This window comes from Coregonus lavaretus, assembly GCF_964263955.1.
Source record: "Coregonus lavaretus genome assembly, chromosome: 19".
NCBI classification, from domain to species: Eukaryota; Metazoa; Chordata; class Actinopteri; order Salmoniformes; family Salmonidae; genus Coregonus; species Coregonus lavaretus.
The window spans coordinates 29078293-29105554 of NC_140006.1; the positions used below are offsets into that span (position 1 = coordinate 29078293).

Consider the following 27262-nt stretch of genomic DNA (forward strand, 5'->3'; position numbering starts at 1 on the left):
CTATGTTTCCTCCTATGTTTTCCATTGAAACTAGTAGTAGCTGTAGTTTTTAGCCTATCCCTTTCCAGCATGTCAAACCAGGAATACAATCTCCAGTTACAGGTTTGATTGAATTTAGGAGTTAGTGGCAGAGGACTTTAATCCCCATAGTTTTAATGTTAATCTTTTTAAATGTGCAATACAGTACTTTGTTTAAATCACTGACCTTAATTCCTTATGGTTTATACTAGGTAGCAATGTAGGATGTGGTTACATTTTACATTTTTTTCCCCCAGTGGGTCTGTATTGATTGACTTAGCTTACCTCCTCTTTTGTTTACATCCGAGCAGGCAGGCAGAGGCCCTGAAGGCTGACATGACAGGTATGTTCACACCTCAAATTTGGGCTTCCTTTGTTGTTTTAATCCACAACCCCTGCATATAGAGTCTATGAATTGCAGACAGTATTGCTTTTGATAATATCTTCTCTTAATGTCGATAGTTTTGGTCTTGAAAGCTTTTATACTTGTCTGTTTTGGATGTTGATCATCCCCACAGCTGGGACAGGGATTGCATATTAATTTGTCATATTCTGCATATGTACCCCAAGGTATCTATGAATAGTCTCACTGTTGTAGGCCTATTTGATGAAGGATGTTTAGCCTATAGAAATATCTCATTCTAGTGGTTTAGTCTACACGGTAATCCATTTGAAGTGTATAAAATATCAGTGAGAGGAGTGCCCATAATGTTCTCCTTTCCCCTAGATTTTAAGCTTGGTGCAGCAGAGGTTTGGACTTCAAGGCAGGCGCTTCAGGACTTGTACCAGAAGATGCTGGTGACTGACCTGGAGTATGCTTTGGACAAGAAAGTGGAGCAAGATCTGTAAGCCCCAGTTTACATGACATTGATTATGTTATGAAACCGATCAGCCAGCCTACTACTATTGCTACTCTTGCTAGGTCTAGGTGTCTTAGTCTCGCTTCTTAACTTTTAGATGGTCCTAATTTTATAATGAAAAAATGTTTTGGTGTCTTTCTGAAACACATCTGAAGGTCACATAACTATATGTTGTGGTATGTATTTCTGTTTCATTGACAGTCATTTGACCCATATGCCTAATGTCAAAATACTGTCTTTAGTCCAGTAGTTCTTAAGCTAGTTGAATGACCTTATAACTGGAAATTACATTTGTAAGATTGCAAGACAACTATAAAGAAAGTAGATAAGTTTAGTGAGTCAGCTTGCGTTCAAGCACAATACAGCTATTGTATTGTTGGAATTAGATGGATTATCATCAGCTGTTTGATTAAACTCTGAAACTAGAAATTATACGTTGATTTGATTTTCTCACAATTTTTCAGCTGGAACCATGCTTTTAAAAATCAAATAACAACACTACAGAGTCAAGCCAAGAACCGAGCCAACCCCAATAGAAGTGAAGTGCAGGCCAATCTGTCCCTATTTCTTGAGGCAGCTAGTGGATTCTACACACAAGTAAGTTACAACTACAATGTAGCCTAACTAGGGTTGGCATAATTGCCATATAACCGTGTAACAGATGTTTATGGATGAAGACCGTCATGAATAAAATGTAATAACCGTAAAAACAAGTGTGGATAGATATAGAGAGAGATGTATATATCTCTATATAGTACATTCGGAAAGTATTCAGACCCCTTCACTTTTTCCACATTTTGTTACATTACAGCCTTGTTCTAAAATTGATTAAATTGTTTTTCATCAATCTACACACAATACCCCATAATGACAAAGCAAAAACAGGCATACATTTTTGCAAATTTATAAAAAACTGAAATATCACATTTACATAAGTATTCAGACCCTTTACTCAGTACTTTGTTGAAGCACCGTTGGCAGCGATTACAGCCACGAGTCTTCTTGGGTATGATGCTACAAGCTTGGCACACCTATATTTGGGGAGTTTCTCCCATTCTTCTCTGCAGATCCTCAAGCTCTATCAGGTTGGCTGGGGAGTGTCGCTGCACAGCTATTTTCAGGTCTCTCCAGAGATGTTCGATCTGGTTCAAGTCCGGGCTCTGGCTGGACCACTCAAGGACATTCAGAGACTTGTCCTGAAGCCACTCCTGCGTTGTTTTGGCTGTGTGCTTAGGGGCGTTGTCCTGTTGGAAGGTGAACCTTCGCCCCAATTTGAGGTCCTGAGCGCTCTGGAGCAGGTTTTCATCAAGAATCTCTCTGTACTTTGCTCCGTTCATCTTTCCCTCGATCCTGACTAGTCTCCCAGTCCCTGCCGTTGAAAAACATCCCCATAGCATGATGCTGCCGCCACCACACTTCACCGTAAGGATGGTATTGGCCAGGTGATGAGCGGTGCCTGGTTTCCTCCAGACGTGACGCTTGGCATTCAGGCCAAAGAGTTCAATCTTGGTTTAATCAGACCAGAGAATCTTGTTTCTCATGATTTTAGAGTACTTTAGTTGTCTTTTGGCAAACTCCAAGCGGGCTGTCATGTGCCTTTTACTGATGAGTGGCATCCGTCTGGCCACTACCATAAAGGCCTGATTGGTGGAGTGCTGCAGAGATGGTTGTCCTTCTGGATAGTCCTCCCATCTCATTTACATTTACGTCATTTAGCAGACGCTCTTATCCAGAGCGACTTACATCTCCACAGAGGAACTCTGGAGCTCTGTCAGTGACCATTGGATTCTTGGTCACCTCCCTGACCAAGGCCCTTCTCCCCCGATTGCTCCATTAATTTGGACAGGGACAATGTACAACATAAGTCACAAGCTTGATGTATTCATTGCGTGCTATGAATTTTGGACCAATACTTTTGGTCCCCTAAAATGGGGGGGACTATGTACAAAAAGTGCTGTAATTTCTAAATGGTTTACCCGTGATGGATGAAAATACCCTCAAATGAAAGCTGTCAGTCTGCTATTTAACCCCATAGTCATTGTAGAATTTCAAATCCAAAGTTCTGGAGTACAGAGCCAAAACAACAAGAATTGTGTCACTGTCCCAATACATTTGTAGCTCCCTTTCTAAACATGAAAACATTCTATACAAAAGAACAACATTCATACATCAGACATTTAAAAGCAAAAGTCAGGACATAGACAAGTGTCAATACATTACACATGAAATGATGTTTGAAGCTCTACAACGTCAGAATGACAGATAAAGCAAAGCTCGTCTGCTCTTAATAATACTTGATCCTGGCCTCTAACAGTTACTACAGGAGCTGTGTACTGTGTTCAACGTGGACTTGCCTTGCCGTGTGAAGTCATCTCAGCTTGGAATTATCAGCAATAAACAGACCAACACCAGCACCATTGTAAAACCCCAACCCAGCTCTTGCTCTTATATCTGCCAGCATTGTCTCGTCCACCTTGGAGACATCGGTGAGTGTTTTCACATTATCGCTACAAAATAAATTCACTGGGCAGATCATTTTGTGGTTAATATTTTTTAGCAGACACTGAAGCAGTGCTTTGAGGTGTTTTGCTTATATGCTTCTCCCCCCCTTCCAGCACGATATCGCAACCAAACCAGCCAAGCAGAGTCCTATTACAGACACGCAGCTCAACTTGTCCCTTCAAATGGTAAGTACTTTATACAGAAGTTTTAATGTACAGTATTTGTTTAACGGTACACACAGCATCAATGTGCTTCTTTGCACATTGCCAAATTTCACCTGACAAGGAAATCATTTCAGGATATTAAGTCTTCTGTTGATCTGTCAATGTCTCTCCTCTCCAAAAGGTCAGCCTTACAATCAGCTGGCCATCCTGGCCTCCTCTAAAGGGGACCACCTCACAACGATATTCTACTACTGCAGGAGCATCGCCGTCAAGTTCCCTTTCCCTGCAGCCTCCACCAACCTGCAGAAAGCTCTAGCTAAAGCTGTTGAAAGGTATCATTGAGCGTTTTTATTGTAGCCTCATTTCAAGAGGTGTTATGCTTAGCTGTATCTATTTTCCCACCTTTATCAACCATCATTTGGGATGGGACTAATGAGCAGTTTGATTTCCATCTTAACCGGTGTTGATATCACCCAGCTGGTTTACAGTGTGTAGACTTTAGGAACTGAACTTGTTCTATGTATACTTAATCCCTGTCTCTTGTCTTCAGCCGCGATGAGGTCAAAACAAAGTGGAGTGTGTCAGATTTCATCAAGGCCTTCATCAAGTTCCACGGTCACGTTTACCTGAGCAAGAGTCTGGAGAAGCTTAACAACCTGAGGGAAAAGCTGGAAGAACAGTTTCAGGTAATGTTTTAAAGTAAAGTTTAAATCCTCGCATACTTTGTGAAGGGGAACTAAGGATATAGACCTTTCAAACCAATATGTTTTTCAAACAACTTAAGCATCCCGACAACTTTTTGCAGACTTTTCTTTATAGATGAAAGGTATTGCTGGTGACAAAGCATCTACTTTTATTTCCGCCAACCGACCTAGTCATGATTGCGGTAATGTTCTGCCTACGGCTTAGTATGAACTGTAGCTGTAATGCTGAGGCGGCATTGGCACGCACTATGCTCTTAAGGTCTTGATGGTTGCTAGGCAGCGCCCGTTACTACTATCCACCTGGCAGTTCTAAACTTTGCAAGGGATGTCTCTTCACTTATCTTTTCGCATAGCCCACCACATGCACTGTTTTCTTAACCACAACTGGATGGATCCATATATAATTCCTGTTGGAATAAATATCACTGAATTACAAAAATATTGAATAAAGTAGGCTAATGCAATTGAAGGCATCAAATTGTTGCTTACTGAAATTGGCAAAGTTATCCAATTGTTATAATACATTTGAAGCAATAGCCTATACCCGCGTGTGGTCCATTATTTCAGCACCGTTTCGCGTTGCTTTGAGACAAGCGTGGGGACTCGATCGTCTTGATAAATCAATCAATGTTAGATTTTTCTTTTCACTGAATCGCTGTTTGGATATTGGTTAGGCTACAGTTAGGCTGGGGAAATGTTAGCTAGGTTGAGCTGAGTGCTGCTCATGGTCATCTTGTCCAGTTGGCTCATCTATTAGAAAATGTTGCCATGTTATAATAATAATAATAATATGCCATTTAGCAGACTCTTTTATCCAAAGCGACTTACAGTCATGCATGCATACATTTTTTGTGTATGGGTGGTCCCGGGGCTCGAACCCACTACCTTGGCGTTTCAAGCGCCGTGCTCTACCAGTTGAGCTACAGAGGACCACATGTACACTGAACAAAAAATAAACGCAATAAGTGCTGGTCCCACATTTCATGAGCTGAAATAGAAGATCCCAGAAGTTTTCCATACGCACAAAAGCTTATTTCAAAAAATTAATATGCACAAATTTGTATACATCCCTGTTAGTGAGCATTTCTCCTTTGCCAAGATAATCCATCCACCTGACAGGTATGGCATATCAAGAAGCTGATTAAACAGCATTATCATTACACAGGTGCACCTTGTGCTGGGGGCAACAAAAGGCCACTCAAAAATGTACAGTTCTGTCACACAACACCACAGATGTCTCACGTTTTGAGGGAGTGCGCAATTGGCATGTTGACTGCAGGAATGTCCACCAGATCTGTTGCCAGAGAATTAAATGTTTATTTCTCTACCATACGTAGAGATATGTACCTCTTCTATGAAAGTCTTTGCATTACTGCACTAAACAAGCTATGGGCCGGTTTCCCAGACACTGATTGAGCCTAGTCCTGGACTTAAAAATATTCTCAATGGAGAATCTACTTTGCAAGTACTTTTTAGTTCAGGGCTTAATCTTTGTCCAGGAAACTGCCCAAAGATGTCTGAAGCTACCCCAATTCCATATATAACACCATTGTTTTTTTTTGCAGAGGCTGATTCTGCAGAAAGCCTTCAGCTCCCAGCAGCTGGTCCACATCACAATTATCAACATGTTTGAGCTGCACCATCTGAGGGACTTCGGCAACGAAGCAGACGACCAGACCTTCAGCTCCGAGGAGCAAATCGGCTGGTTCCAACTTCTCGGCCTCTTCAGTATGTCCCCCAACTCCAATTGTCTCTCAATATGCACGAGACAACTTACCTTGTGAATGACATGCCTGTTTGTGGTTATGCAGCTGCTGTTTTTAGATTTGGAGTTTTACTTGCTTTATTTTATAATCTGGAAGTACGGATAACTGATTTGATAACATCCATCTTAGATTTAACTGTTTCAACTGCAGGGTGCTTTCTCACGGCCCCACTAGTAAGATTACCTCTAACTCTTTTCTCGACCTCACTCTCTGTGGAATTGGAATTATTCAAGGAGCCAGGTTGTTGGTGGTGGTGTTTTAATGTGGTGTTTAATCTTCCTTTCCCACAGTGTCATTTCTGGGTGTCATGTGTAGCCGGGCACTGCTGAACAAGAACCGAGGAGAGGAGATCATGGGAGAATGTCCATTGCCGGCCATCAAGGTGTCCCTGGACTGGCTCAAACTACGACCAACCGTTTTTCAGGACGGTGCCGTGGACAGACGACAGTAGTATGTGTATCTTTTCTCTTTCAATGTCACTGTTTGCCCTCTAGGTGTTTAGTTAGATACATTCTGCCTGTCTGATATTGTAGCATATTGTATTGTTTACTCGTTTTGGACTCTTTCTTTTAGATCTTAGCAATAGCAGTAATACTTTTGAATGTGGTTTTGGAATGTCTGCATTTAGTTAAACAAGATTTTGCTCTTATTTCACCTTAGTGTTTGGCCTTGGCTGGTGTCTATTCTGAACAGTTTCCAACCGAAGGAAGATGATGTTTCCTGTGCATCAGGTAATGGCCATTCGATATCTCTGCTTTTGATACGCACATTTTCTCACATTTTGTTGATTGTCTCTAATGTCCCTTACCTCTCTTCCAGTGACTCCACTTCCAGAGGAGTTTGAACTGCAGGGGTTTTTGGCTCTCAGACCAGCTCTACGGTACATACATTACATACCCTTTTGTCTCAGCCTCTCTTCCATATAGAATGTGGGGTTGTGTGCATACCATGTTCCACGTTTTCTTGTATTAACCCTGGTCTGTTTTGGTGTACTCCTTTTCCAGGACCCTTGACTTCACTAAAGGCCACCAGGGTGTTGCTGTGGACAAGGAGGGTCTGCCAGTCCGTGCCCGTCACCAGAGGCTCATCAGCCTGGGGAAATGGGTGGCAGACAACCAGCCAGGGTGAGTCTTCCTCTCTCTACCCACTACTGTTTTAAAGACTTATTATGAACTACCACATCCATATAGACAATATAAAAGTAGTTTCCATCTTCGAATAATTGCGTACTTTTAAAAGATGCAACAGTATTTTACAAGGCCTGTGTTTACGTTGGACTCCCATGTACATTGGACAATAAAGTAATCTGTGTGTTTCAGGCTGATTCAGTACAAAGTCAGCGACGGCCTGCTGCTGTTCGTCACCGACATTGAGGAACTGGCCATCGAAGAGCCCCAAGAGAAGGATGCCCCTGTGCTCCAGGAGTCCTCCAATGGAGAGCAGACCCCCAACGAGGGCAACATGGGCTTGAAGTCAGTCCTGTCCATCGGCAAGACCCAGAACAGCGTGTTGGAGATCGGCGAGAGGCCCGTGGTGACCTTCAAGGAGAACATCAAGCCCCGGGAGCAGAGCAGGGATCCCAGCCGCATCCACCACCAGAAGGAGGCAGGGAAGGAACGGAGGGAGTTCGGCAAAGGCAACGGCGCGCCGGGAAAAGGAGAGCAGAAGCGGGATGGCAAGAGGAAGAGTGAGGTGAAGAAGAACAGCCATGAGAAAGCTACAGACGCAGGGAAACAGGTCAAACAAATGCATTGTTTTTCTTTAAGTTGGGATATATCCTGTGATTGTATGTATGTGTCCCAAATTGCACCCTATTCCCAATATAGTGTATTACTTTTGACCAGAGCCCTATGGGATGCAGACATGTTTACTGTGGTTGAAGGCTTAACTACCTTACTGAGTTTGTGTGTCTTTGTGCAGGTGAAAGCCCAGCCGGAGATGAGGAAGACGCCAGTGTCTGAGGCCAGGAAGACTCCAGTCACTCAGACCCAGACTACCTGCTCCTCCCAGTTCATCCCTATCCACCACCCGGGAGCCTTCCCTCCCCTGCCCAGCCGACCAGGTACCAGCGCCACCTCTCACAGTGATCACAGTGCCTAGATTGAACAGTTTCACACGTAAAATATTTTTTGGATCTGAGAGTAGCGAATAACCTTCTGTTTTATTTGTAAACTGTTCGCAGTTCAATTGTATTCTGCCATGTGAATTAATTAAATGAACTTGATCTTTCCAGGTTTCCCCCCTCCGGCCTATGTGATCCCTCCTCCCGTGGCGTTCTCCATGAACCCCGGCTTCACCTTCTCTACGGGAATGTCTGTCCCCGGGCCGTTCCTGCAGTCGTCCTCCCACCCTCAGCAGCCCGGTGCCCAGCAGGTAAAGGGAGACGTGCTCAACTCTAAGGTCCAGAATACAGGACACAGTTTAAGCTTAATCCTGGATTTAAAAGGACTTTTAATGGAAAATCTCCATTGAAAAGGCCTTTTAGTCCAGGACTATGTTTAATTTGGGAAAACACCACCTGATCCTCTTGTGTAAACAAATACAAATGTGCTTGGAACCCAAAAAACTACAGCATAAGAAAAATGAATAATGTATTTTTCATGGCATCCAGCAGGTGCAGGTTCAGGCTGGGAAGCCGTCGCACATTCCATACAGCCAGCAGAGGCCGTCAGTGCCGGGGGCCATGAACCAGGGGCCCCCCCAGGGCCAGCCCCAGCAACAGCCTTCCCAGGCCCAGCAGGCCATGCAGCAGGTGCAGCTCCAGGTCCAGGCTCTTGTCCAACAGCAGCAGTCGCCCACCAAGCCTGTGCAGCCAGGACAGCAGGGCAAAAGCCCACCTCACCATCCTGGGATGCAGCAGGTACATTTATAGATCACAATGGTTCTGGGCTGGTAAGGAACTAATAGATAACATCAGTCCAGTCTGTTGAGAGCCAAAATTGTTATTTACAGGAATGATATTGTATTCTGCTGGAATGAATGAGCTTGTCCGTTAGAGGCAGCTTTAATGTTTTGCGTTGCAACTTGAAATGTATGACGAGCGTCATGTTTTTCCTGCATAGACTGTTTTTGTGCTGCAGGGGAAAATGTATGACAAGTGTACTGTTTTCCTCCTGACCAACAGTACATGCAGGTAGATCAGGCTGGACAGATGTGGGGCCAGCACCAGGCCCAGCAGCACCAGGCCCAGCAGCACCAGACCCAGCAGCACCAGACCCAGCCCACCATGCAGAAGATGCAGGCCATGCAGATGCCTGTCAAGCAGCCCTACTACATGGGAAGCGCCCAGGACCCCCTCAAGCTCTTTGAGCAGCAGCCGTATGCCATGCAGACGGTGCCCCAGCAGCAACAGCAGAACAGCATGGACAAGAAGATGAAGTACCCGGATGTGAAAATGCAGGATTTTTACTGGGAGCCTTCCTACCGCATGGGGGATAGCAGACAGATAGTGGGGGAGAGGATGGGCAAGCGGCCGCCCCCCGGGGCCTTCCACCAAGACCAGGACAACGCACCTAGAGGGCCTCCCTTTGAGGTGAGTTTTGGTGAACTCCTCAACCACCTAGACCTAAATTGCATACCAAATGGCACTCCATTCTTTATTTAGTGCACTACTTTTGACCGGGTGCCATTTGGGACAAAGCGCTGCAAATTAGGGAATGGAGTGTTTTAAGGAGAAGAGAAGGAAGGGTTGTCGAATAGGGTTGTTCTTATACGCTTTATTTTCTATAACCAGTTTCCATCCAACCTTTTTATTGAGTAAAGTATGTCGGATTAAAAAAGTCATGACCGGCCTGATGGAAACAGAACATTTGTCGGTAAACTTTCCAAATGTCGACAAAACTAAATACGCTGTTAAAATTAATTATGCGAGAAATGCTTTTATGTGCACATTTTGAAATAATAATAATAATATCGACGTAAACTTGGAGTCAGATGATGACGTGGTCCTCCCACTATGTCGGGAAAGCATGCAGTTTATTAGGCTACAGATAAGGCTAGAAATAAGTTATGATGTACTTCACAGTGTGGTGAAAGTGCAAGGTGATGAGCTTGATGCTCTTTTCCAATATACAGCTCTGGAAAAAAGTAAGAGACCACTGCAAAATGATCAGTTTCTCTGGTTTTACTATTTATAGGTATGTGTTTGGGCAAAAATAACATTAAAGTTTTATTCTATAAACTACTGACAACATTTCTCCCAAATTCCAAATAAAATATTGTCATTTAGAGCATTTATTTGCAGAAAATGACAACTGGTCCAAATAACATAAAAGTTGCAGTGTTGTCAGACCTCGAATAATGCAAAGAAAATAAGTTCATGTTCATTTTTAAACAACACAATACTAATGTTTTAACTTAGGAAGAGTTCAGAAATCAATATTTGGTGGAATAACCCAGATTTTCAATCACAGCTTTCATGCGTCTTGGCATGCTCTCCACCAGTCTTTCACATTGATGTTGGGTGACTTTATGCAACTCCTGGCTCAAATATTCAAGCAGCTCGGCTTTGTTTGATGGCTTGTGACCATCCATCTTCCTCTTGATCACATTCCAGAAGTTTTCAATGGGGTTCAGGTCTGGAGATTGGGCTGGCCATGACAGGGTCTTGATCTGGTGGTCCTCCATCCACACCTTGATTGACCTGGCTGTGTGGCATTGCGCATTGTCCTGCTGGAAAAACCAATCATCAGAGTTGGGGAACAATGTCAGAGCAAAAGGAAGCAAGTTTTCTTCCAGGACAACCTTGTACGTGGCTTGATTCATGCGTCCTTCACAAAAACAAATCTGCCCGATTCCAGCCTTGCTGAAGCAACCCCAGATCATCACCGATCCTCCACCAAATTTCACAGTGGGTGCGAGACACTGTGGCTTGTAGGCCTCTCCAGGTCTCCGTCTAACCATTAGACGACCAGGTGTTGGGCAAAGCTGAAAATTGGACTCATCAGAGAAGATGACCTTACTCCAGTCCTCTATGGTCCAATCCTTATGGTCTTTTGCAAACCTCAGCCTGGCTCTTCTTTGCTTCTCATTGATGAAGGGCTTTTTTCTAGCTTTGCACGACTTCAGCCCTGCCCCTAGGAGCCTGTTTCAAACCGTCCTCGCCGTGCACTTCACCCCAGCTGCCGTTTGCCATTCTTTTTGTAGGTCACTTGATGTCATCCTAGGGTTGTTGAGTGACATTGGAATGAGTTGGCGGTCATCCCAGTCAGTAGAAAGTCGTTTTCGCCTTCTGCCGGTCTGTAGCTTTGTTGTCCCCAATGTCTGCTGCTTGACCTTGTTCTTATGAACCGCCGTCTTTGAAATTTTAAGGATGGAAGCAACCTGACGCTCACTGTATCCCTCTGCCAGTAAAGCCAGAATTGACTTTCCTTTTCAACTCTTTTGGCATGGTCAATAGTTATTTTTTGATTAATATTACTTTTGAGGTACTATTAGCATTTTGCCATCCAGCTGGTCCTATTGCAAGAGGATAGTGATGACCACAGCAGTGGTTTTTATACTTTTCCTCGTTAAATAAGATTTAGTTCAGGTGATCACCTAATCAGTACCTAATTCAGTAGAATGAGGTGTGCCTGTGTTGGAATTCAACAGACACTGGAATGGAATAGCTGTCATACATGTAGAGATGCTGATTTAAGAAAAATGTGCAGTGGTCTCTTAATTTTTTCTACAGCTGTATATCGAGGGTCTTATTCTGGTGACATGATCATTGATGCTTGTTTGGCTGCCGTTTGACATACAAATAATCTTGCTATTTTGTTCATAATAATCTCATCATGTAGGCTATAGGCCTTCCTTCACTGTATCTGCCAGCTGTTGGCTAGAGCGCACTTGCCAATACCAGAGTGGGCACACTTGCTATGTAACGCAACATTTGTTGTGCGAAAACCATCAGTAGAGTTGAAATGCAGTGGGAACTCGTTTAACTTGTATTTCTTATTCTGTACATGGGAATTTAACCATAAAAGGTATTTTTATGTGCTCTACGTCATCACGCACAACATTTTATCCTCAACAAGTCAATTTGATGGAAACACATCTCTGGTGGGAAAATGCGCATATTGGGTTTAATGCGGATTTTAGAATATTTGCATGAAAATCTGTCGCCAATTGGATGGAAACCTATTTTATGTTTCCTTTTCTTGTTTCTGTTCCTAACACGTCTTTAGTGTGTTTACAATTTGGTATATGGATGGTGTAACTGTTCTTGTAACAAAGTGGTGAGAGGATGCATATTAGGCTATATGATGCCTATGCTGAATGGTACATTAGCCTACTCAACACTAAATGTTGGATTTAAGTCCATTGGGTCTCGCTGGACTTGTTATTGGCCTGGCGTAGGCTTTGGAAATTCAGTCCTGGACCCACAGGAAATATATCCAGCATTTGGATTTAAAGATCTGGTATTGGACTGACCATAATTGTTTGTTTGAGCAACTGATTGGGAGCCATGTTGTTCTTATGGAGTGTATTACATAATGCTTGCAGGTTCCTCCCACTTCTGTTTTGGCCTCATGTTTTCATTTTTCTAAGGTGGTCGACTTGACTAGGAAGGAATTTGAATGTTGAAGTACTATCTGGTTGTATGATCAATCTCCAGCATCTTGTATTGGTGTCAAATTGTTATGCTTGTTGTTATGCTTGAACAACTCCAATGTATGGGCTTATATGGCACAATAATGCCTTTGGTTAAATTACTCACCAACCCAGCGTGAGGACAGGGCTTGGTGTAAAGTATTTCTGTATCTTTGGAATACTAGGCCTATCTTTTTACTACCTTTACTGGCTTCGCCGCATCTTTGGATAACTTACCTCTTTACCAACCTATTTCTTACTGGCTTACCTTTTCTGTTTCTTTCTTTTTTCCTTCCATCCCTTTTGCTTCATTTTCTCACTAGGACAAGAGCTCCCCTCTTCTGCCTCCAGACCTGTTAAAAAGTATATCAGATTTTGAGGAGGAGGAAGAGCTGGCCTTTACTAAGCCTCATGGTTTCTACCAGGCCTTGGCTGGCCCTCTTAGCACTGCTCCAGGACGAAATATATTTGTATGTAGTCTACTTTGCTTAACGTAATCCCCCTGGCTTAACCAGCATGTTAAACATCAGGACACGTATTCATAAAGCCTGCTGATCTAGGATCAGTTTTAGAACATAATGAATAAGATAACATGGACGGGGGGTGCCTGATTCGAGGTCAGCACTCCTATGAGACGCTTTATGAATACAGGCCAGATTCACCTTCACAACTAGTTTTAAGCAGCATTGTCTGTGACGTGAGTAGAATACTTGAGTGGTAAGGATATGGCTCATTTTAAATACTGTAAGGCTAATATGTTAAATAAGAGTTCAGAATGTGTACGTATATTTTTCCAGGCTAGTGTTGATATGATTGTGTGGTTTTGTTCCTTATTCTATGTTAACAGAAGTGGACCCAGTACTGTGCATTTGGAAGATTAAGCTAAATGTTGTGAATGTTGCAATGCATGATTCCTGTAAAATGTTGTAGGCATGCCTACATTGTCCACAATGAGAGAAACATACATTTTTGGACATGATCAGGTTGAACATACTTTAACTGGGATTACATTATACATTTTCCAACATATTGTGTAAATTGCAACCCTATCAGTATTAATAGCAAACATACAAACTCCTGCAGCGTCGACTAGGGAGAATGTGCTGATGGAATCAATGACATTTATCAGAAGTATTAGTTAATACTGTAACTGTTTTCCCCAACTCTCTCCTGTAGTTGCCAAATCAGTCAAGAATGGAGAGTGGCTCTGAGGTGATGGGCCAGTCGTCTTCTCTCATGCCCTTATCTGGGTTCCCAATTCAGGTCTGTATGTATGCATGGGAAAAGCTCTGCCCTGCCTCCAGACTTGTTTTGACTTCTGTTTGTGTGTGGAAAGGAAAATGTCTGCAGCATCTCACAGGCAGTAGTTTAAGGTCACTGTGAGCCAGATTTGTTACTGTAGTCTCACTGAGCTTCTTTAAGGATGTTTGCTCTTTAATACCAGTTGGGTTTTAAATGGCATGTTTAATGTTGATAACTAAAGGGGTATGTATGACTGGCATTTTGATCGTATGACAAAGGCCTAATTGTGTATGTTTTTTTTCTTGGTTTAGGAGAGTTCCTATCAAAACAACAGCATTTTCAGCCAGGCCTATGGGAAGAACATGGCTCCCAACCCCAAGCCTGATGCTCCCATGCTTCACCAGGAACCTTCTCTCTACTCCCTGTTTGAAGGAACTCCATGGTCCCCGTCCCTCCCCGCCAGCTCAGGTACCTGCCTCCGCTCTCTTCTTCCCCACTTTTCACACCAAGCTGTCCATAAACATCACAACAGTACCCCTGTTAGTGTTAAATAACACGCCTAGCATCTGAAAGGGTCGATATTTCAATATAATCATATTGAAAAACATTTCATAAAGGCAGAAATTATCCGTTAGAAATTAAGACATATTTGCATGTACTTTTATTAGATTATAATTACATTATTATATTTCTCCATTTCCATAACCCCCACTCTTCCAACCCAAGCAGTTTACCCTCTTCTCCACCCACGCACAACCATGGCTCCGTCCCCTTCTCTAACTTCGGCCCCATAGGAACACCCGACAGCCGAGACAGGAGGATGGTCGACCGCTGGAAGGTGGAAAAGACGGGTAAGTCAACCTCTGGAATCTAAATGTATACATTTTATCCCTCTACCTCTTATACCCACTGATATATGTAATGAATGTCATGTTTCGTATAACAATTTAGACTTTTCTAGACATTTTGTGAAGTTATTCTTAAGTCATGTCGTTTATAATTTATAATGAAAACCTCTGTTTTTGTCCAGTAGCTGTGAGTGGGTTTGGTTTGGACTACCTGCCTGCTGCGTCGTCCTCTTCAGACCACCGAACCCCTGAGAACAGCTGGCACCAGGGGAACGCCCCCAGTAGCTCCTGGGCCGCCCAGGAGTTGCCCATGGAAGACTCCTCCACTGTGCTCCTGGACAGTCTGAAGGTACCACACGACACACACACAACTTTCTTACCTTTTAGGGTTGCAAAAGTCTGGTAACTTTCCCCAAATTCCCACGTTTTCAAGAAATCCCAGTTAGAGAATTCCCGGATTACAAGCTTATTCCCTACTGATTCAAGGAATATTCCAACCGGGACTTCTGGAAAACCTCCGAATTTTGGGAAAGTTACCGGACTAAAGCCACCTTTAGTAGTTTAGAATTATGCGATGTCACCTTTATTGCCACTTATATCACCCCAACCGTATTCTAGGTCCTGTCTAGGGCTGTTGCGGTGACCGTATTACTGCCACACCGGCAGTCATGAGTCATGACTGCAGTAAAATTCTACGTGACCGTTGAGTCACAGTAATCTCCTCCTATGCAGTCTGGCATTGTGTTAGTAGCACCCAACTCGCTAACGATCATCAGGTCATTAATGGCCTGGAACTCAGGGCTCTATTGTCCCTCTAACCACTCTGACATCAATGCAAATGCATTCAAAAATCACATAAAACTAAGGCTGACCCCAATTATTCGACTGGTCGATTGTTTGGTCGATAGGCTGTTGGTCGACCAATATACATTTTTAGTCGAGCAGTAGCATATAGATAGATAGATAAATACATCTATGGCAAACGATACGCCCATCTCAGTGATTGCGGAAGGCCGCGGGATGGCACAGTCCAAGAAGAAGGGGAGTGTGGCTGCACAATGCACGTCTCTCTCCAGCATGCGCTCTCTCCTGCCAATTTGTGCACATTCATTGTTTCATAAATTAATTGTGTGAATTTGATTATTAGTGTCAATCAATTCCCCATTACATATATCACCAGTAGTACATTTACCGTTAATTCCTATAATTTCTTATCTACAATGTTTGTTTGGTTACGGTAATGTCTGTTATTGTATTCAATAAAGGATTTCAGTCTTTTACCGTTATCATTGTCGGAATGGACACATTGTTTGCAGAGTGCACAACCTACGCTACAAATCAAATCACATTTTATTTGTCACATACGCCGAATACAATAGGTGTAGGCCTTACTGTGAAATGCTTACTTACAAGCCCTTAACCAACAATGCAGTTCAAGAAATAGAGTTAAGAAAATATTGACTAAATAAACTAAAGCAAAAAATAAAATAAAAAGTAACACAATAAAATAACAATACCGAGGCTATATACAGGGGGTCCCGGTACCGAGTCAATGTGCGGGGGTACAGGTTAGTCGAGGTAATTTGTACATGTAGGTAAGGGTAAAGTGACTATGCATAGATAATAAACAGCGAGTAGCAGCAGTGTAAAAACAAAGAGGGGGGGGGGTCGTCAATGTAAATAGTCTGGGTAGCCATTTGATTAATTGGCTTGGGGGTAGAAGCTGTTAAGGAGCCTTTTGGACATAGACTTGGCGCTTGCCATGCGGTAGCAGAGAGAACAGTCTGACTTGGGTGACTGGCGTCTTTGACAATTCTTTGGGCCTTCCTCTAACACCGTCTAGTATATAGGTCCTGGATGTCAGGAAGCTTGGCCCCAGTGATGTACTGGGCTGTACGCACTACCCTCTGTAGCGCCTTACGGTCGGATGCCGAGCAGTTGCCATACTAGGCGATGATGCAACCGGTCAGGATGCTCTTGATGATGCAGCTGTATAACTTTTTAAGGATTTGGGGATCCATGCCAAATCTTTTCAGTCTCCTGAGGGGGGAAAAGGTGTTGTCGTGCCCTCTTCACGACTGTCTTGGTGTGTTTGGACCATGATAGTTTGTTGGTTATGTGGACACCAAGGAACTTGAAACTCACGACCCGCTCCACTACAGCCCTGTCGATGTGAATACACTTCTGAGAAACAAGTTTTGTTTTATTTCATTCCATTTAAGAGTTTTGTCAATTTGTCTTTTGTTTGGAGCGCTCCTGTCAATGTTGAGTAAGGACACGCACCTGATTACTCATAGAAGTAGGCCATAGGCTACCTGGCCTGCGCGCAAATGTAGGCATATATAAATGTGCCCATTTGGGGATCTGATAATATTTGTGATTGGCTTAATGCACCACCACTAATGAGCTGTGGGGCTTCTCAAAGTAATGTTTTCTTCACCTCAAACAGCAAGCAAAGGAAGTCTGTTTTTACATCCATTGAGAATGACAACTCAATGTATTTGAAAAGTCTTTCCTGCTTTCTCCCTTTCGATAACCAATCAGCGTGAAAGGGAAAATGTCATGCTCTGACCCAGTGGAAACGTCATAAAATAGGCCTACCTGATTACTACTTATCCCTTGCGCAAATAGCCAGCCTACAGCTGTGTCTGTCTCGAGCTCGGTAAACTCTGAGGGCCCAGAATATTTTATACAATGTTGCGAGGAGCTTCAGGCATAGTTGATACAATGTTTAAAGTTAGTTTCAGACAGGCCATGAGTAGTAATATTTATTTTTATCAGGATATTTTCTACCTGCAGGCTGCAATGTTTTTATTTGTTGGCTTTATAGGCTATTTTTACATAGTTGGCATTGGCAATAGAAGTTACTTTTTACGTTTGGATAGAATATTGATTAACCACATGACAATGATATACGAAGACGTTACTATAAATGAAACTGTTCCACAAAAATGTGCATCTAAAAACCACCACTGGCACGCAGATCGGTAGAAATGGTAAGATAAATTGGCATTCCACATGAGAAAGTTTGCAGACTCTTCGTGTAGCCTATTACCGGCAACTTCAGGAGTGTAACGGAAGAATCTGCGAAAGCCAGTAAGCGCCCTCTTCAGTAATTGTCTTATTTCATCAAACAGTGAGCTTAAAGCATCAGACAAGCTCTATGTATGTATGTATGTATGTATGTATGTATGTATGTATGTATGTATGTATGTATGTATGTATGTATGTATGTATGTATGTATGTATGTATGTATGTATGTATGTATGTATGTATGTATGTATGTATGTATGTATGTATGTATGTATGTATGTATGTATGTATGTATGTATGTATGTATGTATGTATGTATGTATGTATGTATGTATGTATGTATGTATGTATGTATGTATGTATGTATGTATGTATGTATGTATGTATGTATGTATGTATGTATGTATGTATGTATGTATGTATGTATGTATGTATGTATGTATGTATGTATGTATGTATGTATGTATGTATGTATGTATGTATGTATGTATGTATGTATGTATGTATGTATGTATGTATGTATGTATGTATGTATGTATGTATGTATGTATGTATGTATGTATGTATGTATGTATGTATGTATGTATGTATGTATGTATGTATGTATGTATGTATGTATGTATGTATGTATGTATGTATGTATGTATGTATGTATGTATGTATGTATGTATGTATGTATGTATGTATGTATGTATGTATGTATGTATGTATGTATGTATGTATGTATGTATGTATGTATGTATGTATGTATGTATGTATGTATGTATGTATGTATGTATGTATGTATGTATGTATGTATGTATGTATGTATGTATGTATGTATGTATGTATGTATGTATGTATGTATGTATGTATGTATGTATGTATGTATGTATGTATGTATGTATGTATGTATGTATGTATGTATGTATGTATGTATGTATGTATGTATGTATGTATGTATGTATGTATGTATGTATGTATGTATGTATGTATGTATGTATGTATGTATGTATGTATGTATGTATGTATGTATGTATGTATGTATGTATGTATGTATGTATGTATGTATGTATGTATGTATGTATGTATGTATGTATGTATGTATGTATGTATGTATGTATGTATGTATGTAATACAGTGAGGGAAAAAAGTATTTGATCACCTGCTAATTTTGTACGTTTGCCCACTGACAAAGAAATTATAAGTCTATAATTTTAATGGTAGGTTTATTTGAACAGTGAGAGACAGTATATCAACAAAAAAATCCAGAAAGATGCATGTCAAAAATGTTATGAATTGATTTGCATTTTAATTAGGGAAATAAGTATTTGACCCCTATGCAAAACATGACTTAGTACTTGGTGACAAAACCCTTGTTGGCAATCACAGAGGTCAGACATTTCTTGTAGTTGGCCACCAGGTTTGCACACATCTCAGGAGGGATTTTGTCCCACTTCTCTTTGCAGATCTTCTCCAAGTCATTAAGGTTTCGAGGCTGACATTTGGCAACTCGAACCTTCAGCTCCCTCCACAGATTTTCTATGGGATGAAGGTCTGGAGACTGGCTAGGCCACTCCAGGACCTTAATGTGCTTCTTCTTGAGCCACTCCTTTGTTGCCTTGGCCGTGTGTTTTGGGTCATTATCATGTTCTCACCCAAGATTTGACGGTGCATGGCCCCGTCCATCGTCCCTTTGATGCTGTGAAGTTGTCCTGTCCCCTTAGCAGAAAAACACCCCCAAAGCATAATGTTTCCACCTCCATGTTTGACGGTGGGGATGGTGTTCTTGGGGTCATAGGCAGCATTCCTCCTCCTCCAAACCCGGCGAGTTGAGTTGATGCCAAAGAGCTCCATTTTGGTCTCATCTGACCACAACACTTTCACCCAATTCTCCTCTGAATCATTCAGATGTTCATTGGCAAACTTCAGACGGGCCTGTATATGTGCTTTCTTGAGCAGGGGGACCTTGCGGGCGCTGCAGGATTTCAGTCCTTCACGGCGTAGTGTGTTACCAATTGTTTTCTTGGTGACTATGGTCCCAGCTGCCTTGAGATCATTGACAAGATCCTCCCGTGTAGTTCTGGGCTGATTCCTCACCGTTCTCATGATCATTGCAACTCCACAAGGTGAGATCTTGCATGGAGCCTCAGGCCGAGGGAGATTGACAGTTCTTTTTTGTGTTTCTTCCATTTGCGAGTAATCACACCAACTGTTGTCACCTTCTCACCAAGCTGCTTGGCGATGGTCTTGTAGCCCATTCCAGCCTTGTGTAGGTCTACAATCTTGTCCCTGACATCCTTGGAGAGCTCGTTGGTCTTGGCCATGGTCGAGAGCTTGGAATCTGATTCATTGATTGCTTCTGTGGACAGGTGTCTTTTATACAGGTAACCAACTGAGATTAGGAGCACTCCCTTTAAGAGTGTGCTCCTAATCTCAGCTCGTTACCTGTATAAAAGACACCTGGGAGCCAGAAATCTTTCTGATTGAGAGGGGGTCAAATACTTATTTCCCTCATTAAAATGCAAATCAATTTATAACATTTTTGACATGTGTTTTTCTGGATTTTTTTGTTGTTATTCTCTCTCACTGTTCAAATAAACCTACCATTAAAATTATAGACTAATTTCTTTGTCAGTGGGCAAATGTACAAAATCAGCAGGGGATCAAATAATTTTTTCCTTCACTGTACAGTTGAAGTTGGAAGTTTACATACACCTCAGCCAAATACATTTAAACTCTGTTTTTCACAATTCCTGACATTTAATCCTAGTAAAAATGCAGTGCTTTAGGTCAGTTAGGATCACCACATCATTTTCAGAATGTGAAATGTCAGAATAATAGTAGAGTGATTTTATTTCAGCTTTTATTTATTTAATCACATTCCCAGTGGGTCAGAAGGTTACATACACTCAATTAGTATTTGGTAGCATTGCCTTTAAATTGTTTAACTTGTGTCAAAAGTTTTGGGTAGCCTTCCACAAGCTTCCCACAATAAGTTGGGTGAATTTTGGCCCATTCCTCCTGACAGAGCTGGTGAAACTGAGTCAGGATTGTAGGCCTCCTTGCTCGCACACGCGTTTTCAGTTCTGCCCACACATTTTCTATAGGGTTGAGGTCAGGGCTTTGTGATGGCCACTCCAATACCTTGGCTTTGTTATCCTTAAGTCATTTTGCCACAACTTTGGAAGTATGCTTGGGGTCATTGTCCATTTGGAAGACCCATTGGTGACCAAGCTTTAACTTCCTGACTGATGTCTTGAGATGTTGCTTCAATATATCCACATAATTTTCTTTCCTCGTGATGCCATCTATTTTGTGAAGTGCACCAGTCCCTCCTGCAGCAAAGCACCCCCACAACATGATGCTGCCACCTATGTGCTTCACGGTTGGGATGGTGTTCTTCAGCTTGCAAACAACCCCCTTTTTCCTCCAAACATAACAATGGTCATTATGGCCAAACAGTTCTATTTTTGTTTCATCAGACCAGAGGAAATTTCTCCAAAAAGTACGATCTTTGTCCCCATGTGCAGTTGCAAACCATAGTCTGGCTTTTTTATGGTGGTTTTGGAGCAGTGGCTTCTTCCTTGCTGAGCGGCCTTTCAGGTTATGTCGATATAGGACTTGTTTTACTGTGGATATAGATACTTTTGTACCTGTTTCCTCCAGCATCTTCACAAGGTCCTTTGCTGTTCTGGAATTGATTTGCACTTTTCACACCAAAGTACGTTAATCTCTAGGAGACAGAACGCGTCTCCTTCCTGAGCGGTATGACGGCTGCGTGGTCCCATGGTGTTTATACTTGCGTACTATTGTTTGTACAGATGAACGTGGTACCTTCAGGCGTTTGGAAATTGCTCCCAAGGATGAACCAGACTTGTGGAGGTCTACAATTGTTTTTCTGAGGTCTTGGCTGATTTCTTTTGATTTTCCCATGATGTCAAGCAAAGAGGCACTGAGTTTGAAGGTAGGCCTTGAAATACATCCACAGGTACACCTCCAATTGACTCAAATTATGTCAATTAGCCTATCAGAAGCTTCTAAAGCCATGACATCATTTTCTTGAATTTTCCAAGCTGTTTAAAGGCACAGTCAACTTAGTGTATGTAAACTTCTGACACTGGAATTGTGATACAGTGAATTATAAGTGAAATAATCTGTCTGTAAACAATTGTTGGAAAAATGACTTGTGTCATGCACAAAGTAGATGTCCTAACCGACTTGCCAAAACTATAGTTTGTTAACAATTAACAAGAAATTTGTGGAGTGGTTGAAAAATGAGTTTTAATAACTCCAACCTAAGTGTATGTAAACTTCCGACTTCAACTATAATATATATATATATATATATATATATATATATATATATATATATATATATATATATATATATATATATATATATATATATATATATACACACAGTGAGGGGAAAAAAGTATTTGATCCCCTGCTGATGTTGTATGTTTGCCCACTGACAAAGACATGATCAGTCTATAATTTTAATGGTAGGTTTATTTGAACAGTGAGAGACAGAATAACAAACAAAAAATCCAGAAAAACACATGTCAAAAATGTTATGAATTGATTTGCATTTTAATGAGGGAAATAAGTATTTGACCCCTCTGCAAAACATGACTTAGTACTTGGTGGCAAAACCCTTGTTGGCATTCACAGAGGTCAGACGTTTCTTGTAGTTGGCCACCAGGTTTGCACACATAAAGGAGGGATTTTGTCCCACTCCTCTTTGCAGATCTTCTCCAAGTCATTAAGGTTTCGAGGCTGACGTTTGGCAACTCGAACCTTCAGCTCCCTCCACATATTTTCTATGGGATTAAGGTCTGGAGACTGGCTAGGCCACTCCAGGACCTTAATGTGCTTTTCTTGAGCCACTCCTTTGTTCCCTTGGCCGTGTGTTTTGGGTCATTGTCATGCTGGAATACCCATCCACGACCCATTTTCAATGCCCTGGCTGAGGGAAGGAGGTTCTTACCCAAGATTTGACGGTACATGGCCCCGTCCATCGTCCCTTTGATGCGGTGAAGTTGTCCTGTCGCCTTAGCAGAAAAACACCCTCAAAGCATAATGTTTCCACCTCCATGTTTGATGGTGGGGATGGTGTTCTTGGGGTCATAGGCAGCATTCCTCCTCCTCCAAACATGGCGAGTTGAGTTGATGCCAAAGAGCTCGATTTCTGTCTCATCTGACCACAACACTTGCACCCAGTTCTCCTCTGAATCATTCAGATGTTCATTGGCAAACTTCAGACGGGCATGTATATGTGCTTTCTTGAGCAGGGGGACCTTGCGGGCGCTGCAGGATTTCAGTCCTTCACTGCGTAGTGTGTTACCAATTGTTTTCTTGGATGACTATGGTCCCAGCTGCCTTGAGATCATTGACAAGATCCTCCCGTGTAGTTCGGGGTTGATTCCTCACCGTTCCCATGATCATTGCAACTCCACGAGGTGAGATCTTGCATGGAGCCCCAGGCCGAGGGAGATTGACAGTTATTTTGTGTTTCTTCCATTTGCGAATAATCGCATCAACTGTTGTCACCACCTCACCAAGCTGCTTGGCGATGGTCTTGTAGCCCATTCCAGCCTTGTGTAGGTCTACAATCTTGTCCCTGACATCCTTGGAGAGCTCTTTGGTCTTGGCCATGGTGGAGAGTTTGGAATCTGATTGATTGATTGCTTCTGTGGACAGGTGTCTTTTATACAGGTAACAAACTGAGATTAGGAGCATTCCCTTTAAGAGTGTGCTCCTAATCTCAGCTCGTTACCTGTATAAAAGACACTTGGGAGCCAGAAATCTTTCTGATTGAGAGGGGATCAAATACTTATTTCCCTCATTTAAAATGCAAATCAATTTATAACACATTTTTGACATGCGTTTTTCTGGATTTTTGTTGTTGTTATTCTGTCTCTCACTGTTCAAATAAACCTACCGTTAAAATTATACACTGATCATTTCTTTGTCAGTGGCAAATGTACAAAATCAGCAGGGGATCAAATACTTTTTTCCATCACTGTATATGGGAAAAATACACTTAAATTTTTTGACCAATCGATTGGTTGGAAGAAAGAAAAGACTACTCTCGGTCAACCAAGATTTTTTTAGTTGGGGACAGCCCTACATTAAACACTTATCATCAAAACAGTATGTGCTTTTTAAAACTCACCTCACTGTGATTTGATCAATTTGAAGAAAGAAGTTCAACAACAGGTTGAAACTGAGTGGAAAACATGGTCATTGTGGATGTTGTTTCAAAGCCTAACACAATGAAATGGACAGCGCTTTCTAAGGTGATGATTAATTCAAAACACCATATGCATATTGGAGCTTATGCATACGTAGAGGCCTATATATGAGCCCAAGCCCGAAAACCCCCATGAAATAAAAATTATTGTGCTGTTATACAATACATAACCTACAGCATATAACACACGGCAGAAAAACATAAAAATGCTGATTTTAATATACACTACATGACCCAAAATATGTGGACGCCTGCTCGTCGAACATCTCATTCCAAAATCATGGGCATTAATATGGAGTTGCTCCCCCCTTTGCTGCTATAACAGCCTCCACTGTTCTGGGAAGGCTTTCCACAAGATGTTGGAACATTGCTGAAGGGACTTGCTTCCATTCAGCAACGAGCATTAGTGAGGTCAGCATTAGTGAGGTCGGTCACTGATGTTGGGTGATTAGGCCTGGCTCGCAGACGGCGTTCCAATTCATCCCAAAGGTGTTCGATGGGGTTGAGGTCAGGGCTCTGTACATGCCAGTCGAGTTCTTCCACACCGATCTTGACAAACCATTTCTGTATGGACCTCGCTTTGTGCACGGGGGCATTGTCATGCTGAAACAGGAAAGGGCCTTCCCCAAACTCTTGCCACAAAGTTGGAAGCACAGAATCGTCTAGAATGTCATTGTATGCTGTAGCGTTAAGATTTCGCTTCACTGGAACTAAGGGGCCTAGCCCGAACCATGAAAAACAGCCCCAGACCATTATTCCTACTCCATCAGACTTTACAGTTGACACTATGCATTGGGGCAGGTAGTGTTCTCCTGGCATCCGCCAAACCCAGATTCATCCGTCGGACTGCCAGATGGTGAAGCGTGATTCGTCACTCCAGAGAACGCGTTTCCACTGCTCCAGAGTCCAATGGCGGCAAGCTTTACACCACTCAAGCCGACGCTTGGCATTGCGCATGGTGATCTTAGGCTTGTGTGCGGCTGCTCAGCAATGGAAACCCATTTCATGAAGCTCCCGGTGAACAGTTATTGTGCTGACGTTGCTTCCAGAGGCAGTTTGGAACTCTGTAGTGAGTGTTGCAACCGAGGAAAGACGATTTTTATGCGCTACAGCACTCGGCAGTCCCGTTCTGTGAGCTTGTGTGGCCTACCACTTCACGGCTGAGCTGTTGTTGCTCCTAGACGTTTCCACTTCATAATAACAGCACTTAAAGTTGACCGGGGCAGCTGTAGCAGGGCATGAAATTTGCTGAACTGACTTGTTGGAAATGTGGCATCCTATGACAGTGCCTCGTTGAGTCATCTGAGCTCTTCAGTAAGGCCATTCCAATGCCAATGTTTGTCTACGGAGATTGCATGGCTGTGTGCTCGATTTTATACACCTGTCAGCAATGGGTATGGCCAAATCCACTAATTTGAAGGGGTGTCCACATACTTTTGTGTATGTATAGTGTATATTTGGTACATAATTGGTCTAGCCTAAATTTTAACAAATTCAGAGTTAGTGTAAAGTGGAGTGTTGTAGAAAACCGAAGGACCGTGAATGTAATAAGAAACCTTAGGTGCTGGCTTAAGGCCGGTAGCAACCACTACAGAATGTCCGGTCAGAACAAGGATGAGGCGGGTGTTCAGGGTAAGGGGAGTTTAATGGAATAAGATATCCACACACATCTGACCACTCATGGTTCAGATAACTTTGAATCACGTCCAGTGACAACTGACATTAACTATGTGCTTGTTTAGATGCACGCACAATTAAACATCAGACATACAGGGATTCAGTCCACATGAGGAAAAGTTCAGCAGGAGGGAAAACTGTGGAAGTGCTCATCAGGATGGGGAAAGCACGTTTCTGACCATACAGCGTGCTGGGTCATAGACTAACTGAAACTGAAGTCCTGGGAATCAAGGCCACTGATAGGCTGAACGAGATGTGGTGATAAGTATTTGGCGTGACATTAACCAATAAGACACTAACAAAAGTGGGGGTCCTCTGAATGTGAGACTAAGCTGCCCGACTAGAACTAACCAGAAGGGATGGCTAGAATCATCTGACTGAAGCTGGCCGTTTTAACAGTTAGGCTACATTTATATTGAGTTTGTATTTGATTTTAAATAGCCTAGTAATAGGGCATGTTTTGTATTTTCATCATTAATAGGCTGACACTACCTTTTTAACTACTGAATATCTCACTACCATGCATTTCCATCTCCTCCCCTCTCTCCTTCATTCCTTTCTCCAGTGCGCAGAGAGAGGGTCTGTCAACAGTTTAATTCAATATGTTTCATTGTGAAAACATGTTACTATCGATGTTCCCGAACATATTTCACTTGGTTTCTAAAATTAAGCACTGGGTAGCTGTAGGAACAGGGTTGGAGAGCACATGGCATACAGAGTTTGGGCGGAATATCACCTGTTGCGCAACGAAATAAACGGAGTAGCCTACCTGACGAGTGAAAAATGTACCAGCGAGAAAGTGGCCTCCATTTGCTATTCGAGTGCATACAGATGACATGTCTTGCCCCTGTTCCTGCCCATTTGATAATGGGCCATTCTAAATCGGAACTAATTTTACATATTAATAAAGATGACTAAATTGAGAATATTCTAATGGGTGAAAAATATAACTTGATGAGAGAACAGCGTGTGCAGACTGAGGCAAGGAACAGAGCATAAGCTTTTTTTTGCGACTTTTTCGAATAATCTATAGCCTATAGTCGCATCATGCAGCCCATATTTCTAAGACATTCTAAGGTTTGTATCATAACTCTAAGTCTAGCGTATAAGACCCGTTTCAAATGATAATTTTTACGCTCAACATAGCCACTTCATATGCGCACTCGCTCAGGAATGGAGAAAATATCCTTTCTATTTTATTCAGCTAAGTTCAATTATATTCTTACTATAAAATCATGTAATATAAAATAATGGTACAGGTATTCTTAGCATATCTTGCCAGCTAAATGAACAAGCTTACAGCCTATGGCATGGAGCATAGCCAGATAACATGCAGTAGGCCAACTCATATTCTGTTCTTCTGAAATACAATTTCTTCATATCATAATGTTTGTTTAGACCTGCCTAAAATAAATGGATTTAATGTGATGGTGTATATTCAATAGATTTATTAGACTTTTTTAAATGTAGATGTTCCACAGCCATGCATTAGCGGCTTGTATGTGTGGAGTCCTGGAGATGCTAACCGTGTTTGTTAATTAACGGTAAATTACCATGACAATAACTGGCTGACAGAATTTCATGACCGCCACAGCCCAGATTGTTAAATTCCTTTTGCTATGCAGATTTTTAA

General features: G+C 42.1%; 1 protein-coding gene across 1 annotated transcript in view; it reads left to right on the plus strand.

The window, feature by feature from the left end:
- Window positions 1-27262, plus strand: part of LOC311146260 (nonsense-mediated mRNA decay factor SMG7-like) — a 31749-nt gene that overhangs the window by 1528 nt on the left and 2959 nt on the right. Inside the window, exons 2-23 of the mRNA XM_084182758.1 lie at window positions 330-361; window positions 746-863; window positions 1343-1475; window positions 3193-3364; window positions 3494-3565; window positions 3726-3876; window positions 4095-4230; window positions 5814-5976; window positions 6305-6464; window positions 6675-6745; window positions 6834-6894; window positions 7019-7138; window positions 7334-7751; window positions 7935-8076; window positions 8248-8387; window positions 8626-8874; window positions 9139-9546; window positions 12914-13060; window positions 13767-13853; window positions 14144-14300; window positions 14501-14683; window positions 14866-15029. Coding sequence (XP_084038884.1) covers window positions 330-361; window positions 746-863; window positions 1343-1475; window positions 3193-3364; window positions 3494-3565; window positions 3726-3876; window positions 4095-4230; window positions 5814-5976; window positions 6305-6464; window positions 6675-6745; window positions 6834-6894; window positions 7019-7138; window positions 7334-7751; window positions 7935-8076; window positions 8248-8387; window positions 8626-8874; window positions 9139-9546; window positions 12914-13060; window positions 13767-13853; window positions 14144-14300; window positions 14501-14683; window positions 14866-15029 — 3484 coding nt within the window. The remainder of the gene's footprint in view (window positions 1-329; window positions 362-745; window positions 864-1342; window positions 1476-3192; window positions 3365-3493; window positions 3566-3725; window positions 3877-4094; window positions 4231-5813; window positions 5977-6304; window positions 6465-6674; window positions 6746-6833; window positions 6895-7018; window positions 7139-7333; window positions 7752-7934; window positions 8077-8247; window positions 8388-8625; window positions 8875-9138; window positions 9547-12913; window positions 13061-13766; window positions 13854-14143; window positions 14301-14500; window positions 14684-14865; window positions 15030-27262) is intronic.